Below are 13,878 nucleotides of genomic sequence, written 5' to 3' on the forward strand. Positions count from 1 at the left end.
TGGTACTGAATTAATTTTCTGAGAATTTACAGGTAAATTAATTATGAGTTAAAATGAATTAAAAATTGTTTTTTTCATAATTTTAGAATCTTTTGTCAGACTTATTTTTTGTCCCTGATGCTATTGGTAACAAGAAGACAGACCCTTTTAACATTCCATAGTGAAAACATATTGAAGTCTCATGCATAGGATACGTCTGAGACGAGATGCTTATCTGTATGCCAATATCCAGCATTCTCTTCCAGGCCACAGCTGTTTCCTAGCAGTGTTGGTGTCTCAGTCCTGGGAACAAAACTCAAAAATTGGATCTGTGCTTGTGGGATGCTCTGTATTCTTTTGTGTTGGGTTTCCACAAACAAGTTAAAAGGAAGACCTTAGGGGAGATCGTGTCTCTGTCCAGCTTCCTATTTATTAACTAAACAGGTATATAATGAAATATCTCAACAGCCCTACCCTATTGACTGAGGCCCTTAATAGCAATCACTCTCTGTTAATAAAAGGCTGTAGGACTCGAAAGAAGGTTTGTCCCTTAGAGATGTATGTGGAATACTTTCACCTGATAGAACTGATATTACACCTAAGAAAACAATTAAATGAAACATGTAAATGTGCTAAGTCTTTATTGTTGCTGTACAGAAAGTAACAGATACATGGCTAAAACATTCTAACGTATCTGTGGACTTTGAAAACTAAGGCTATTCTGTAGATTTGTTTTATCTCAATGTTTGTTTTCATACAACGCACCTATAAAATGAAGCTATAAAAACACAGATTCTTTTTTGGAAACATCTGAGATTGGTGTAGTGCACAGAACTACAGACTACATTTAGTATGATCAACACAACACCTTACAGACCCACGTATGGTTCCTGTGTTACTAACATTCGACACAAAAAGATCAGTCTCAGTCTGATGAATGAGCTTGGTGACAAACACAGACTGAGCAGTTCAACCTTCTGCCTGAGCAAAGAGAAACAGACCCACAATTCTGATAAGGAAACATTTGAATAAGGAAAATGAACAGCACCCTTAAAGGCAAGTTAAGCACATCATTTATCTCAAGAAATGTGTGATCTAACAGACATGTTAACCTAGTAGAGTGACTATAAAACGCACCAAGGCATAGCTATTGGGAGGAAAGAGAACAGTAGCTCTGAGAAATTGTGCTAATGAAGTGAGAAGTCTCTTGCTGCCAATATGCTTCCCTTGAAAGATCAGTGTGCTTGATTCCCAGAGCACCAGAGCCTTCCAATCCAGCAGCAATGGAAACATTTCAAAGGAAAGATGTTAAAAAGAGAGCGGTCTAGCACTTAGTGTGTGTGGAGTTTCAACTAAACAAATAAAAAAAAAAGTCGCTTGGAAGATGGCCAGGTAAAAGTGAAATTTCAATAAAAAGGGGAAAATGAACATTTTCCCACAGAGTTTTCTGATTAGATCTATTGAGCAAGGTGTCTCCTGCCTCCCACCATTTTTCTCCTTTTTTATTACCTGGGCTCCAAACAATTTCTCCTTCCTACGTCTCTAATTGATCTGGAAATAGATATGGCTTTTGGTTAATCTCCACGCTTGTACATCAGCCTCAGAAATGAGGTCAACTCTGCTTGTGAGAAGTGGGGTTTTTACTTAACTTGTGCAGCTCTATGTTGTTGGGTCAGGCAATCTGAACATGTAGTATTTACCAGGCCACTAAACTTGTGGCTATTCATTTAAAAAAAAGAAAGACACAATGGTGAATACACGAAAGAGAGAGTAATTCAAGTTACAATTTGGAGGATGGTTCTCACATTCAGGGTATATTTCAAATTTGGCCTCAATGGGATGTATAGTGTTCCTTTAAAGGCCACCATCCATTATAGTTTCATGTTAAAAACTATTCCAAATTCTAACGCTGTAACAAAATAGACTTTAAAAATGTAGTAGAAATGTGAGCGAACAAGACTCCAGCTTAGGTTTCTGATTCACTTTATTACATCCCAAAGGTCATGTAAGGGCAGAAAGGAATGCAGCTGGTCTGCGTGTTAGTGATGTGAAGTCTGTGCTCTGCAAACCTCACTTGAGATCTGTTACAGCTCTAGGAGCAGGCAATCGTTATTACAGGCATGAATGAAGACCCCAAGTCTTGGACAGGTAAAAAACCTTTAAATTAGACAAAAAAGACTTTCTTTTCCATTGCAGGATATGAGATAGCTGGAAGTGCAGGGAGTTGAATGAAAATTGAGTGTTATCTTAAAGAAAATGATGGGATGTAAATGTAAACAGCAACCATATTTTTGCTAGAGTAGAATTGCATTCAAAACATCCCCACTCTGGCAGAAAGACCTTCCTTTTCTGCTGCATTCATGACAGTGCAATGCCAGCCATCAAGCTATTTATTCATGCATTTCTAAATATAACAAGAGGAAGTTTGTTAGGAGACTTAAGCCTCAATTAGCAGCCATTTTTAGAAAAGAAAAAAGGTTTTAAAAACATTCATGGAGTAAAACAGATGGTTTCAAGTACTTGTGCATAATAACTAATTAGTCACTATGAGCAGGGATTAAAAACAGCTGTCACCTTGGAAGGGACAGTTAAATATAGGTAGGCAATTTCATCCAACAGTGGCCCTAGATTTAAACACACTGAAGAACATGCCTAGTATTGAGATTTAAAAGAAAAATGATTTGTCTGCAATGATGAACCAATATTTGAGTGGTTCAGTTCTGTACATGACAAACTCTGCATTGCACATGTCTAAATTTCAAAGTAATATAACTCTGCATAGTGAGTCAGACTACCTTGATATAGCACAAGCATTTTCAGACATCTTTTGTGCAGCAAGTAGAAAGTGTTTAGTAAGTAAGGGGTATTCTGTGGCACTGGAATATACAAAGCACTATTTTGTGGTTGACCGCCAAAGCCAAGTGGAGGAATTTAAGTGCTGGAATTGTTTATTCCATATACTTTGCTGCCATGAATGTTGTTCCTATTATGTGACAAGGAACCAGCCCCATCAGAAAAATCCAGCATCCGCTACCTTGTAAGGGTTTGAAAGGCCTAACACCTTTGATTTCTTTGACTTTCCACCAATGCCACATAAAAGGAGAGGGTCTTGGATAAATTTTCAATGGGAGAGTCTAACCAGTGAAAGATTGTGTAGAGGAGTGGCCTGAGTAGAAGAGGAATGACGTGAGTGGGTAGTCAAGAAGAATATTGTGTTTGGGAAGAGAAATAGTGTAGCTTGATTGTTCTGTGCTGTGATAGGCTGAGACACTTCTCTTGCCGTATAACTATAGATAACCAACTGTGGCCCTGGCTGAATTTTAGAGGGTCACACTGATGTGCATACAGAAAAAAGCAGTCTTCCTACTGTAAACATTAAAGATTAAAACGACTAGGGAAACATTTTAAAAGCCAGAGTAGCAGCTTCAAATAAAAGACTTTTCACCTTCTCCAAAAAAAGATGTATTGTTTTCAGACAAGTTTCTTCTATAGGGAGAAATTGTTAACATCTGCCAGCTGTTTAGCAAATACAACATGCCCCCAGCTGGTTTTGCTTCAGCAGAAGGACCAGCTTTAAGTACTACAGTATGTGCAAGGCTCCCACAGGTAAGGGCTATTACATAGGTGACAGCCGTACAGCACATTGAGGGAGCAAAACCTAGAAATGTAGGTCTTGCAAAAAATCAATTTAGAGTCAGAGTGGGGCAGAGTGGATGGCCCTACCTGCACCACAACATGAGACACCCAAGTTAGAATCTCCATCTAGTTTCTCACTTCTTCAGCTAGGTTGGGTAAGCAGCATGCTCAGTCATGTTTGGGGAAGTGTGGGAGAAAAGGGTTTAAAATAAATGTGAACATATTAGGACTGCATGTGTGCACACGCGTTAGTCGCTAAATGAGCAAGTCTGGTGCTTAGTTTAGGCCAACATGATTGTACGGGAATCACAGATCTGTCTCCCTTAGCTGACCAGTTTGGATCTGCAGTTTTAAAAAGTTCAGTGTCTCTCACATTTATTAACATCCTAATGATTGTTAAATAATCCAGCAAGTTGTTTCATAGCTACAATACGCTGCAGTTGCTAGCTGCTTGCCAGAGCAATATAGAAATTACATTCAAAGATAAAAACTATCATTTTCACACATAGCAGTAACTAGAATGTCTTTTTCACAGAATAAGTGCAAAATGTCTTTAACAAATAATGGCGGTAGTAAAAAAAAAAAAAGACAATTCTCATGCAAAAACGCTTCCCTGTTTACGAAGTCTGTGGTAAGTCTCAAAAACACCCTTTACCTCTCTCTCTCATAACAGCACTAGACTTGTTATTCTGTTTTCCTGCCATATCCATTCTGTCGTTTATTAAAATATCGATGACGTGCAACTTCAATTATTTCCAGCCCACCAAATATTTTTTGTTGCACAACAAAAATGACAACCGCGGTCACACAATACCATCGCACAAAGCTGTACAAGTACAGCAACACAAACATAGCTAGTGTGAACAACGTCCAGTACAGAAGCGAGATGCATTTAACCACTAGGACCCTGAGCTCAGATTTACAAGGTGGAATTATGCTTCGCCCTGTTACATCAAAGTACTTTTCACCTTCGTAGAACAACTGGAGTCTCTCTTCTTTTTCTTCCCAACGCTTCTGGCACCAGAGCTGCAGCTCTTCCCTGGAAGTTGGCAGAGTCTGTACTGGATACCTATGGACATGAAAATGTATCTCCTTTGGGAAGTTTCCATTCAGAAGGTGCTTCTCTGTTTGCGGAATGTTTTGAGGGTATGCCACAGTTATGTCATGGATAGCATCAAGGTTATTACCTACAAGAAACATTTTTGAGAAGAAGATAAATATAGACACTGCAATGGACAGTTTCTATGACAATTACCACTGAGTACTCTGAGCTTCAGAGTACAATTGAAAACTCAAAATCATAGTAGAATTCACAAAGATTCATTAGCAAGTACAGAGAATTCTATTTATATAAATAACCAGGTCAGTATTTCCTAATCACTGTTCTATTTTTTCTGTCTCTGGATTACAGCAAAAACCTATAGGGACAAAATAACATTCACTAAAAGAAATACTAATCCAGGATTTTAAAACAGAATAGGTAAAAGGATAAAGTCTTATTTCAATGAGAGATTAAGATATACATGTCTGATCTTTTTCAAGTCAAAATAGGGTTCGATTCGGTGTGTTTTTCTGTGGTCACATACTTTTGAAGAACATTCATCACTACATTGCAAACTGAAATTATCTTTGACCTAACAACTGTAACACATTGTACAATAACTATAATGGTTGCAAAAGAATCCAGTTTAAAGTTTGACTCAGAGCAGTACAATTACAATCCTAATTTATTGCCAGTCTTGGGGAGAGGGGAGCACATACAAATATACAGCAGAAAAATGATCAGAAGTTCATTAAATCGGGAATCCCTTTAGTGCACTTGAGGATGGGGGACAGCTTTGCAGGGACTGTACTGCAATTAACACAGCCCCTTTACATGTAAATAGTCAGTGCCCTGAGTGCCAGCTAGAAATGGCCTTTGCCAGAGACTGAGGACTCTTCATGGCATTCCATCTCAAGAACCCAACACAGGCTGGCCTTACCATGAGGCGAACTGAGGCCGCCTCAGGTGCCAGACTGTGTGTGTGTGTGTGTGTGGGGGGGGCGCCACTAGGACCCAGAGTGTAGAAAATTGTGTCTGCTGCTGGTGCCAAACAATGGAAACTTACAACTGTGGAGCTGATGGCTGAGTTTGATGCTGTACTCCAGGAGCATCTAAGAAGAGTCACCACCCAATAAATGTACACACACCACTACCTTGGCAAAACAATTCAAAATGAGATCATACAGTTACTGGCAACAAAAGTCAAACAGAAAATTGTGGCAGATCTGGAGTCAGCAAGATATTACTCTGTTATTTTGGACTGCACACCTGGCATCAGCTGTACGGAATAAATGACTTTAATGGCGCGTTTTGTAACAACAACAGAACCTAGTGAAAATGTCCCTGCAATGGTGACTGTCAGAGAGCATTTTCTAGCATTTATTGACATTGATGATACTACAGGAGCTGGTAGGACAAATGTGCTTCTTAAAAAGCTGGAAGATATGAGAATTGTGATAGCTGACATGAGAGGTCAGGGCTACGATAATGGTGCCAACATGAGAGGAAAGAACAGAGGAGTGCAGATATGGATTCGAGAGCTTGAGCTTTTTCTGTCCCATGCAGTTCTCATTCATCGAACTTGGTGGTCAGTGATGCAGCATCAGCTTCTAGTGAGGCTGCTGAATTTTTTAATGTAATTCAAAGTATCTACGTATTTTTTTCCGCATCAACCCATCAATGGCAAATTTTCAAGCAACATTTGACAACATCCTCTCTGACACAGAAACCACTGAGTGCCACATGATGGGAAAGTCGAGTGGAGGCGATAAAGCCTATCAAACACCAAATTAGGAAGATAGATGATGCCATAGTTGCCATTATGGAGGATAATGTTATGACAGGAACTGTTCGTGGGAGAACAGTGGCAGAGGGAAATGGAATCACCAGAAACATACATAACTTCAAATTTCTGCGTGGCTTAGTGTTGTGGCATGACATACTGTTTGAAATGTTGTAAACAAGAGACTCCAAGGTGTTGACCTTGATATATCTGGAGCAATGGAACAACTGGACAAAGCACAGTCATACCTACAGTCTTACTGGTTAGATGAGGGATTTCAAAACATTCTGAAGAGTTCACAGAAGTTGGCAGAGGAACTTCACACTGAAGCTATTTTCCCACCCATTCAAGAATACAAGAGTCACCGAAGAAGACACTTTGATTACGAGGCATGGGATAATTCCATAAGGGACCCCAAACAACAATTCAAAGTTGAATTCTTTAACCAGGTGCTAGATTGTGCAATATAGTGAGTTGAAGAACGTTTCATGCAGCTCAAGGAAAACAGCAGTATATTTGGGATGTTATATGATATTCCAAAAATCCTCACTATACCTGAAGAAGACCTACACCAGCAATGCAGGGCACTAGAGACAGTGTTGACACATGATGAAATGCGCGATATTGATGCGAGTGATTTGGGTGATGAATTGAAAGCCCTTTCAAGATACATTTCAGCAGGATCAACTCCAAAGGCTGTTCTGGAATATATATGCACAATTAAGATAGCCACCTTCTTTCCAAATGCTTTTGTTGCTCTGTGCATACTTCTAACACTTCCTGTAACAGTTGCCAGTGGAGAATGCAGCTTCTCCAAGCTGAAGTTAATAAAAACACATCTCTACGCTCCACATTGACACAGGAGAGGCTGGTCGGCCTTGCAACCATGTCAATAGAACATGAGCTGGCCCAGACTGTGGACATTCAAGAAGCAGTTCAAATCTTTGCAGCCAAGAAGGCATGGAAAGCACCACTTTGATTATTCAAACAGATAAAAATGCCAGTGTTTACCATGCAGACAAGAAAAGTTACATTTGCTGTTCAGGCATTTGAAAGTTAAATGTTACTTAAAATTTTTGAACAAGGCATACTAAGTTGTTAGTTCTCCTTTTATTGAGGCAGGTAGCAGAGCAGTACCATGAGAGGAGAAGAACAGGAAAAAGGCAGAATTGAGACCTTTCAAAGTTTTGGCCCAAGCGAGAGGGCATGGGGGCGTCATCTGAGCTCCCTGCCTCAGGTGCCAAAATGTTGTGGGCCAGCCCTGACCCAACAACAAAGTACAAACCTGGGAGATAAACAAAGCTTTGGTTACACTGGGTATAGCTAAGTATTTGAATGCACTTTTTAAAGCAATTGTGGATTAGCAATTAAAGGGGGACACTGACAAAAGGACCCAGCCCTTCTATCACTATGTCTAATCAAATCAATCCGCTTGGTTGGACAAATGTTATTAAGATGAGTTTTACTGCTGTACCAGTGCATTAATACTAATTTTGAGAACAATGCACTATTCCATATATCCTCTCACCCTGCTGCTTCATACCAGACAACATTCTTTTTAGATGTGATAAAGCAAACTTGGCTAGTCTAGAACTGATCTAAAAATAGGTGCCCAGTGCACTTGACGTGACATTAAAGTTAAGTTCTGCCAGCACTGTAATTTATCAGGTGTCGCTGCTTTTGTTTTGTTGGTTGTCTCGGAGCAGAATAGGTTGAGTTAGAAACTAAAAGGACGAAGGGTTGTTTGTGGGTGCAAAAAACTATGACCAGATCTGTATCAGCGGAAAGGCCTTAAGGCAAGAGAGCATGAACACTACAGCTCAATGCGAATCCAACTTAGGAATGGACCCAGCAAAACTCTTAACAGGCAAATACTAGACCAGGGGTTGGCAACCTTTAGAAGTGGTGTGCCAAGTCTTCATTTCTTTACTGTGATTTAAGGTTTCGTGTGCCAGTCATACATTTTACATCTACAAGGGCCGGCTGCCGGAACCCCAGACTGGCAGTGGGCTGAGCGGGGCTGGTGGCTGGGACCCCGGCTGGAAGCAGAGTGCCACTAAAAATCAGCTTGCATTCCGCCTTTGGCACGTGTGCCGCAGGTTGCCGACCCCTGTGCTATACCAAGGAAGAGATACCACTCTAACTGAAGACACAACAGCTCTCCACCCCACCCCATCACTTCCACCATGTGTCTGCTGAGCAATCAGTTTGCCATTATCACCCTTTCTAGATGACATGATGCAGATGTTTTTAACAATCAAGATACTACACAAATAACAGATATTATTCCACACACATTGTGACATCTAGTTTAATTGTATCACGCTGTGTACTAGCCTTTGCTGAATATTCATGTAATATTACTGATGCCCATTCTGTTCTTCTTACAAAACTCTTCACTACCAGTTTGTTAAATTCCCCACTGCTTTGTTGCATCATGTCTGACATTAGACAGAAACCTTCAGAGCAGAGACCAGGTCTTATCTATACTTCAAAGTGCCTAGCATGCTTTTGGTTCTGCACATTAATTATATAGTGCAGATCTCAAAGTATTATCTACAGATGGGATCAGTAATGTTTACCTATGATGCAGAGGGGAAACTGAGGCAAAGAATGGCTGAAAGACTTACCCAGTGACTCAGGTCAGAACCCAGGTCTCCTGACTCCCAGCCACAGTTTAGACTACTAGACCACTGTTTTCCCAACATATCGTGGTGACAAGCACATCAGAACTACTTCAGAAGAAATGACTCGGGCACTTCAAAGACAGGCTCAGCATACCAAAAAGCATAGAAACATATTCGATATAGGAAATACAGACATATATGATTTAATATGCAGAAGGACTAGAGCCTTCTAAATGTGTCCCTTGTCTCGGAGGTTTTAATTCTCTGGCAGGGCAAGCATGTGGCGATGACAATTTCCAGCCAGTTATTTAATAGCTATTGAAAGGAGCGTGCCTTCTCCTATTATTATTTGCAGTAAGCTGCTGGATCTACATTGCACACTTTAACAAAAAGGTTCTGAATGTTTTCCACTGATTCATCAGTGACGACTATTAACAAGAAAAGGACAACACTATCACAGCCAAGTGCTATCGGAATGAACCTGCTTTCAAATTTTACTGCAACAGATAAAGTAAATCCCAGAAACTAGAAACATCCTTTGGAGGGGGTGAAGCTCCTTTAATGACGGCATCTGGGGTAGCTAATTTTTGAGCAGGGCGCCCACCTCAGCACACTTTCACTACAGCCATTTCCTTATTGCTGCCTCTGTCTTCCCCCCCAATGCAGGCTCATCCTACCCGCAGGGTGGAATCTTACTAACAGCATATGGCTCAGAACGAATGGAAATTGCTTGAGAGCCAACAAAAGAAGGAAGGTGACAGTGGACAGAGTGGGGTACAGGAGAGCTGCAGGGCAACCAGAAATGGACAAGGCTCAAGATACGATGGGGACAAGTCGTATGCTCGAAGCAGCTAAGAAGGGACTACAGTGGGCAAATAGGAATGACCGATGGGAGCAACCAGAAAGGGGAGAGGAGACTATGTACAAAGGAGAGAACTAAGCTCTAGCTCATCAGAATTAATTTTTCAAGATGGCAGGACACCCCAGGTGGAGAGCGGTAGTAGGGCTGAATACAGGAAAGGAAACATGGAGAAGTTTTAGATTACTGGGCTTTGTTTCACTTCATGCATGTTACATCCAATATCTTACCGTATCACTCTAGAAAATGGCCCACATTTCTGTTAGTATGGGAGGATTGCAGAGTGGCCTCGTAAGTGGGGCATTAGCAGAATGTCATTGATGGGAACTGCATTAAACTGCAGCTTACTATGGGGCACGTAACTAGGTTAGTCTGGGGCACGTAACTAGGTTAGTCAGGCAGCAGGTAGTATTTTCCCCCACTGAATTTAAACCTCTTCTTAATGCACCTGCTTTTGCACATTTCAAGGCAAGCCATAATGCGGCTTAAGAGTCATGTTGCTCTAATTACCACTAAGACTGTTTCCAATGAGACAATAATTGAATAAGGCATGAGTACTTGTTTGTAGCTCAGACTAGTTGTCTGTGCCTAATGAGGCAGGCTGAGAAAACTGGCATTTATTAACTTCTGAAGATCCTTCTTTACTTTTATGTGGCTATGATTATTATTATGGGGGAGAGAAGGGGGTACCAGACGGAACCAAATAGGTGTTTCACATTTGAAACCTAATTTTAACAGCTCTTTAAATTAAGATAACCAAGAAAGTGAGAGTAAAAGTTGATGGACAGGTATTTCAGCTGAACAGGACACACTCATCAATTTTAGCAGCTTTTAGAGTCCTCTAAGATAAGGATTCTCGAACTTTTTTTGCTGGGCCTCCCTTTGAAAATATTTCAGGCTGTGATGACCCCCGCCCCCCATGCCATGCCACCCTTACTTCTGTGCAGCTGCTGGTGGCAGTGCTGCCTTCAGAGCTGGGTGCCTGGCCAGCAGCCACCGCTCTCCGTCCACCCAGCTCTGAAAGCAGCACAGAAGTAAGGGTAGCAATACTGCAACTCCCCTACAATAGACTTGTGACCTGCATTTGGGCCGGGACCCTCAGTTTGAGAAATACTTCTCTAGGACAATAATGAGAATGAGACTCCTTATTACCAGTGAGTGATGCTGCTCTCAGTGCATTGGGATAGAAACTGCAGCACAGAGATGCTAACTGATTATGAAAGCTTGTTCGTCATCATTCCTACACAGCTAATAAAGCCAAAACAGTTGAGTAATATGTATCTCCAGCTACTTAACAGTTACTAAGCTGCAAAACATCCTGAAAGCCTAGTTCTCCATTTCTTTCTATAAATAGTCCTTTGAGATGTATTGGTGCTCCACTTAAAGTTGTTCATATGCCAGGATTGACCAGCGTGTGGCATTTCTCTTAAAATAATTGCAATGCAAAGCCAGTAGCTTTAGGCTTATAGTCATAAGTTGGTAAAGGTGGCACAAGTAAATCCGACTGGGCTCATGGCCAAAGTTATAGCATGAGCAGTAAAACTTGCTCTATTTAAAAAAAAAAAGAGTGTTTTTATGAGAGAGTTTTCATTATCCCAGATGCCCTATTCAAATCTATCTCTTCTCAATCCTTATAACCAAGGGCCTCTTACTAGACTCAAAACAAACTTATCTCAGGTAGAATGATATTACATTTAAATCTGTATGTTAAATAATGTCAGCCCGACTTCTAGGGAGGTTTTTTTAGCATGGAAAGCGAGTCAGGATTTTAAATATTTTAAACTTCTCTCAAACATGTTTATCCAGAGAACAACACAGAGCCAGTATAAGTATTGTGAACTGCTTAAAGCAACATTCAGCTCTTAGGGAGGAACCTTCAAGATAACACAATCCAGAAACCATGCAGACATATTGGCGAATGATTCCATGGACCTATTATGCGTGGTATGAGGTTCAACTGGGAGCTGGAGCACCGACAGGAGTTCTTCAGATGTGACTCAGGTTACCACGAAGGGCATTTTTTGCAGATACTTGTAAGTGAACAACACCGAGCTGGTCATTGCAAAGTAAAAGGTTTGCTATATAAGCAGGTTTTTAGAGGGCATTCTGAATAGATGTTCTCTTCCCAAAGTGTCCTTCAATGAGCCCATCAAAGAGGTGGACCCAAAGCCTAAACACTGGAATGGAACTACTCAAAATGTTAGAGGTTTAAAATCTGAGTCCAAACGCTGTGCAGACTCCTATTTCTAGTGTAAACAATCACATTGGTGACTATTCCATCTTCAACCCAGGTGAGGACCTCAGCGGCTATTTGTCCCTACATTACCTGTCACTGACACTATGTTCAGTTTCAGTCACATATACCATTACTATGGCTGCGAGTCTGTCACAGAGGTCACGGATTCCATGACTTCCTGGGACCTTCATGACTTCTGCAACGGCCGGTGCAGCTGGCTCGGGGGACGCCTAAGTAACTTGGGCAGCCTCTGGGCCAGCTGCACTGGTCCCTGCCGCGCCCCCGCCCTGCGCCAGTCCCTTAGCAGCAGCGGGGGTCCTTGGCTGCATGCCACAGCCTGCCCCTCCGCCAGCAGCAGCAGGGGTCCTGGGCTGCATGCCATCGCCGCCTCCCCCAGAGCACCCATGGCACTCCCAGGCTGCCCTTGCCCCAGAGCACCCAAGGTTTAGTCAAAGCTATATAGTACAAGTCATGGACAGGTGAAGGACCATGGATTTTTGTTTACTGTCCATGACTTTTACTAAAAATATCTGTGACTAAAATGTAGCCTTAATCATTACCCCAGGTCAGAGCTGATCGTGATACTTCAGATCTTATCCCAATCTTTTGTTACATCACAAAATGGTACTTGATACGTGGTCACATTGATTCCAATTTGTAAGGCTGCAGGGCTCTGCACTGTATAGCTCACATGGTGAAGTCAACGTGTCTGAGGTTTTATTTTTGCGGGGAGTGGGATTTTTTTTCTACATTAATGCAATGGGTCCCTGTGCCTAGATAGGGTTCTTTAGGCACTACCACAATAAAAAATAAATACATATTTATACATACAAAAAATAAATACATAAAAAGTGGAGCTGGTCCAGGCATTTTGAGGCATTCCTCCGAACAAATTGATCAGTTACATAATCAAAACATAGATGGTAACTAGCAGAGTGAGGCTACTTGCTATCTGACATTATCTGATTTAAGATTGTTATGTCTTAACTTCGAACCACACACGGTGTTGGGTATTAAAACAAAAGCTATCAAAATCTGCTTACTGGAAAACGTTACCGCCTTGGCTGCTGAAAGAGTTTAGGCTATTTTCCTTTATAAACACAGAATCTGAGGGCGAGCAACTTCAAGGATTTACAACCACCGATGGGCAGTATAATCCTTGGGAGGATTTATAACATCAAGCATCCCTCTTTAAAACAGCCATGGCAGTCTGTGTTCATCTCAACCACTTACAATTCAACAGTTATTGCGATTCTTTTCTGTAGAAACCTAGCAGTCAAATAAGCAAACAAGAAAGGCACAATGCTAATGCTAGCCTTGATTAACAGAGCACAGAGAGATCAAGTGAACCTTTTCAATTTTTCACATCTGCAACAACATGATGGCTCTGAAGATATTCCCACCTACTGACAGGAAGGAGTTTGAAGAAATGAGGCTTGTTCTCTTGCAGCAAAGAAAGTTTTGACTATTTTCACTACTGGTGAAGAAGACTAACTGTACACTTACAGATGTGACTATTATGAACTGCAATTGTGTGTCTCCAGACTAGATGTTCAATGAACAAAAGATACATGCTATATCCCAAATTCTCCTTGGCTATCACCATACATTTGTGCCTGCATCCTATGTTAAACAAATATAAACAGCATGCAGGCTTTCAGTCTAACACCAGATTTAGCAATATGTAAATCAGAACTACCTCGGTTTGAAGCCAGC

The 13,878-nt window shown here is 41.1% G+C and overlaps 1 protein-coding gene across 9 annotated transcripts in view; it reads right to left on the reverse strand.

Moving 5' to 3' along the window:
* Positions 1-603: 603 nt before the first annotated feature.
* The window catches only part of LCLAT1 (lysocardiolipin acyltransferase 1), a 206,861-nt gene continuing 193,586 nt past the window's right edge, over positions 604-13,878 (reverse strand). For all 9 annotated transcript variants that reach the window (XM_039530335.1, XM_039530331.1, XM_039530336.1 and 6 more), the window contains one exon: positions 604-4,802. In XM_039530335.1, coding sequence (XP_039386269.1) covers positions 4,300-4,802 — 503 coding nt within the window. In that variant the 3' untranslated portion in view covers positions 604-4,299. The remainder of the gene's footprint in view (positions 4,803-13,878) is intronic.

The sequence above is a fragment of the Mauremys reevesii genome, linkage group 3 (genome assembly GCF_016161935.1).
Source record: "Mauremys reevesii isolate NIE-2019 linkage group 3, ASM1616193v1, whole genome shotgun sequence".
NCBI classification, from domain to species: Eukaryota; Metazoa; Chordata; order Testudines; family Geoemydidae; genus Mauremys; species Mauremys reevesii.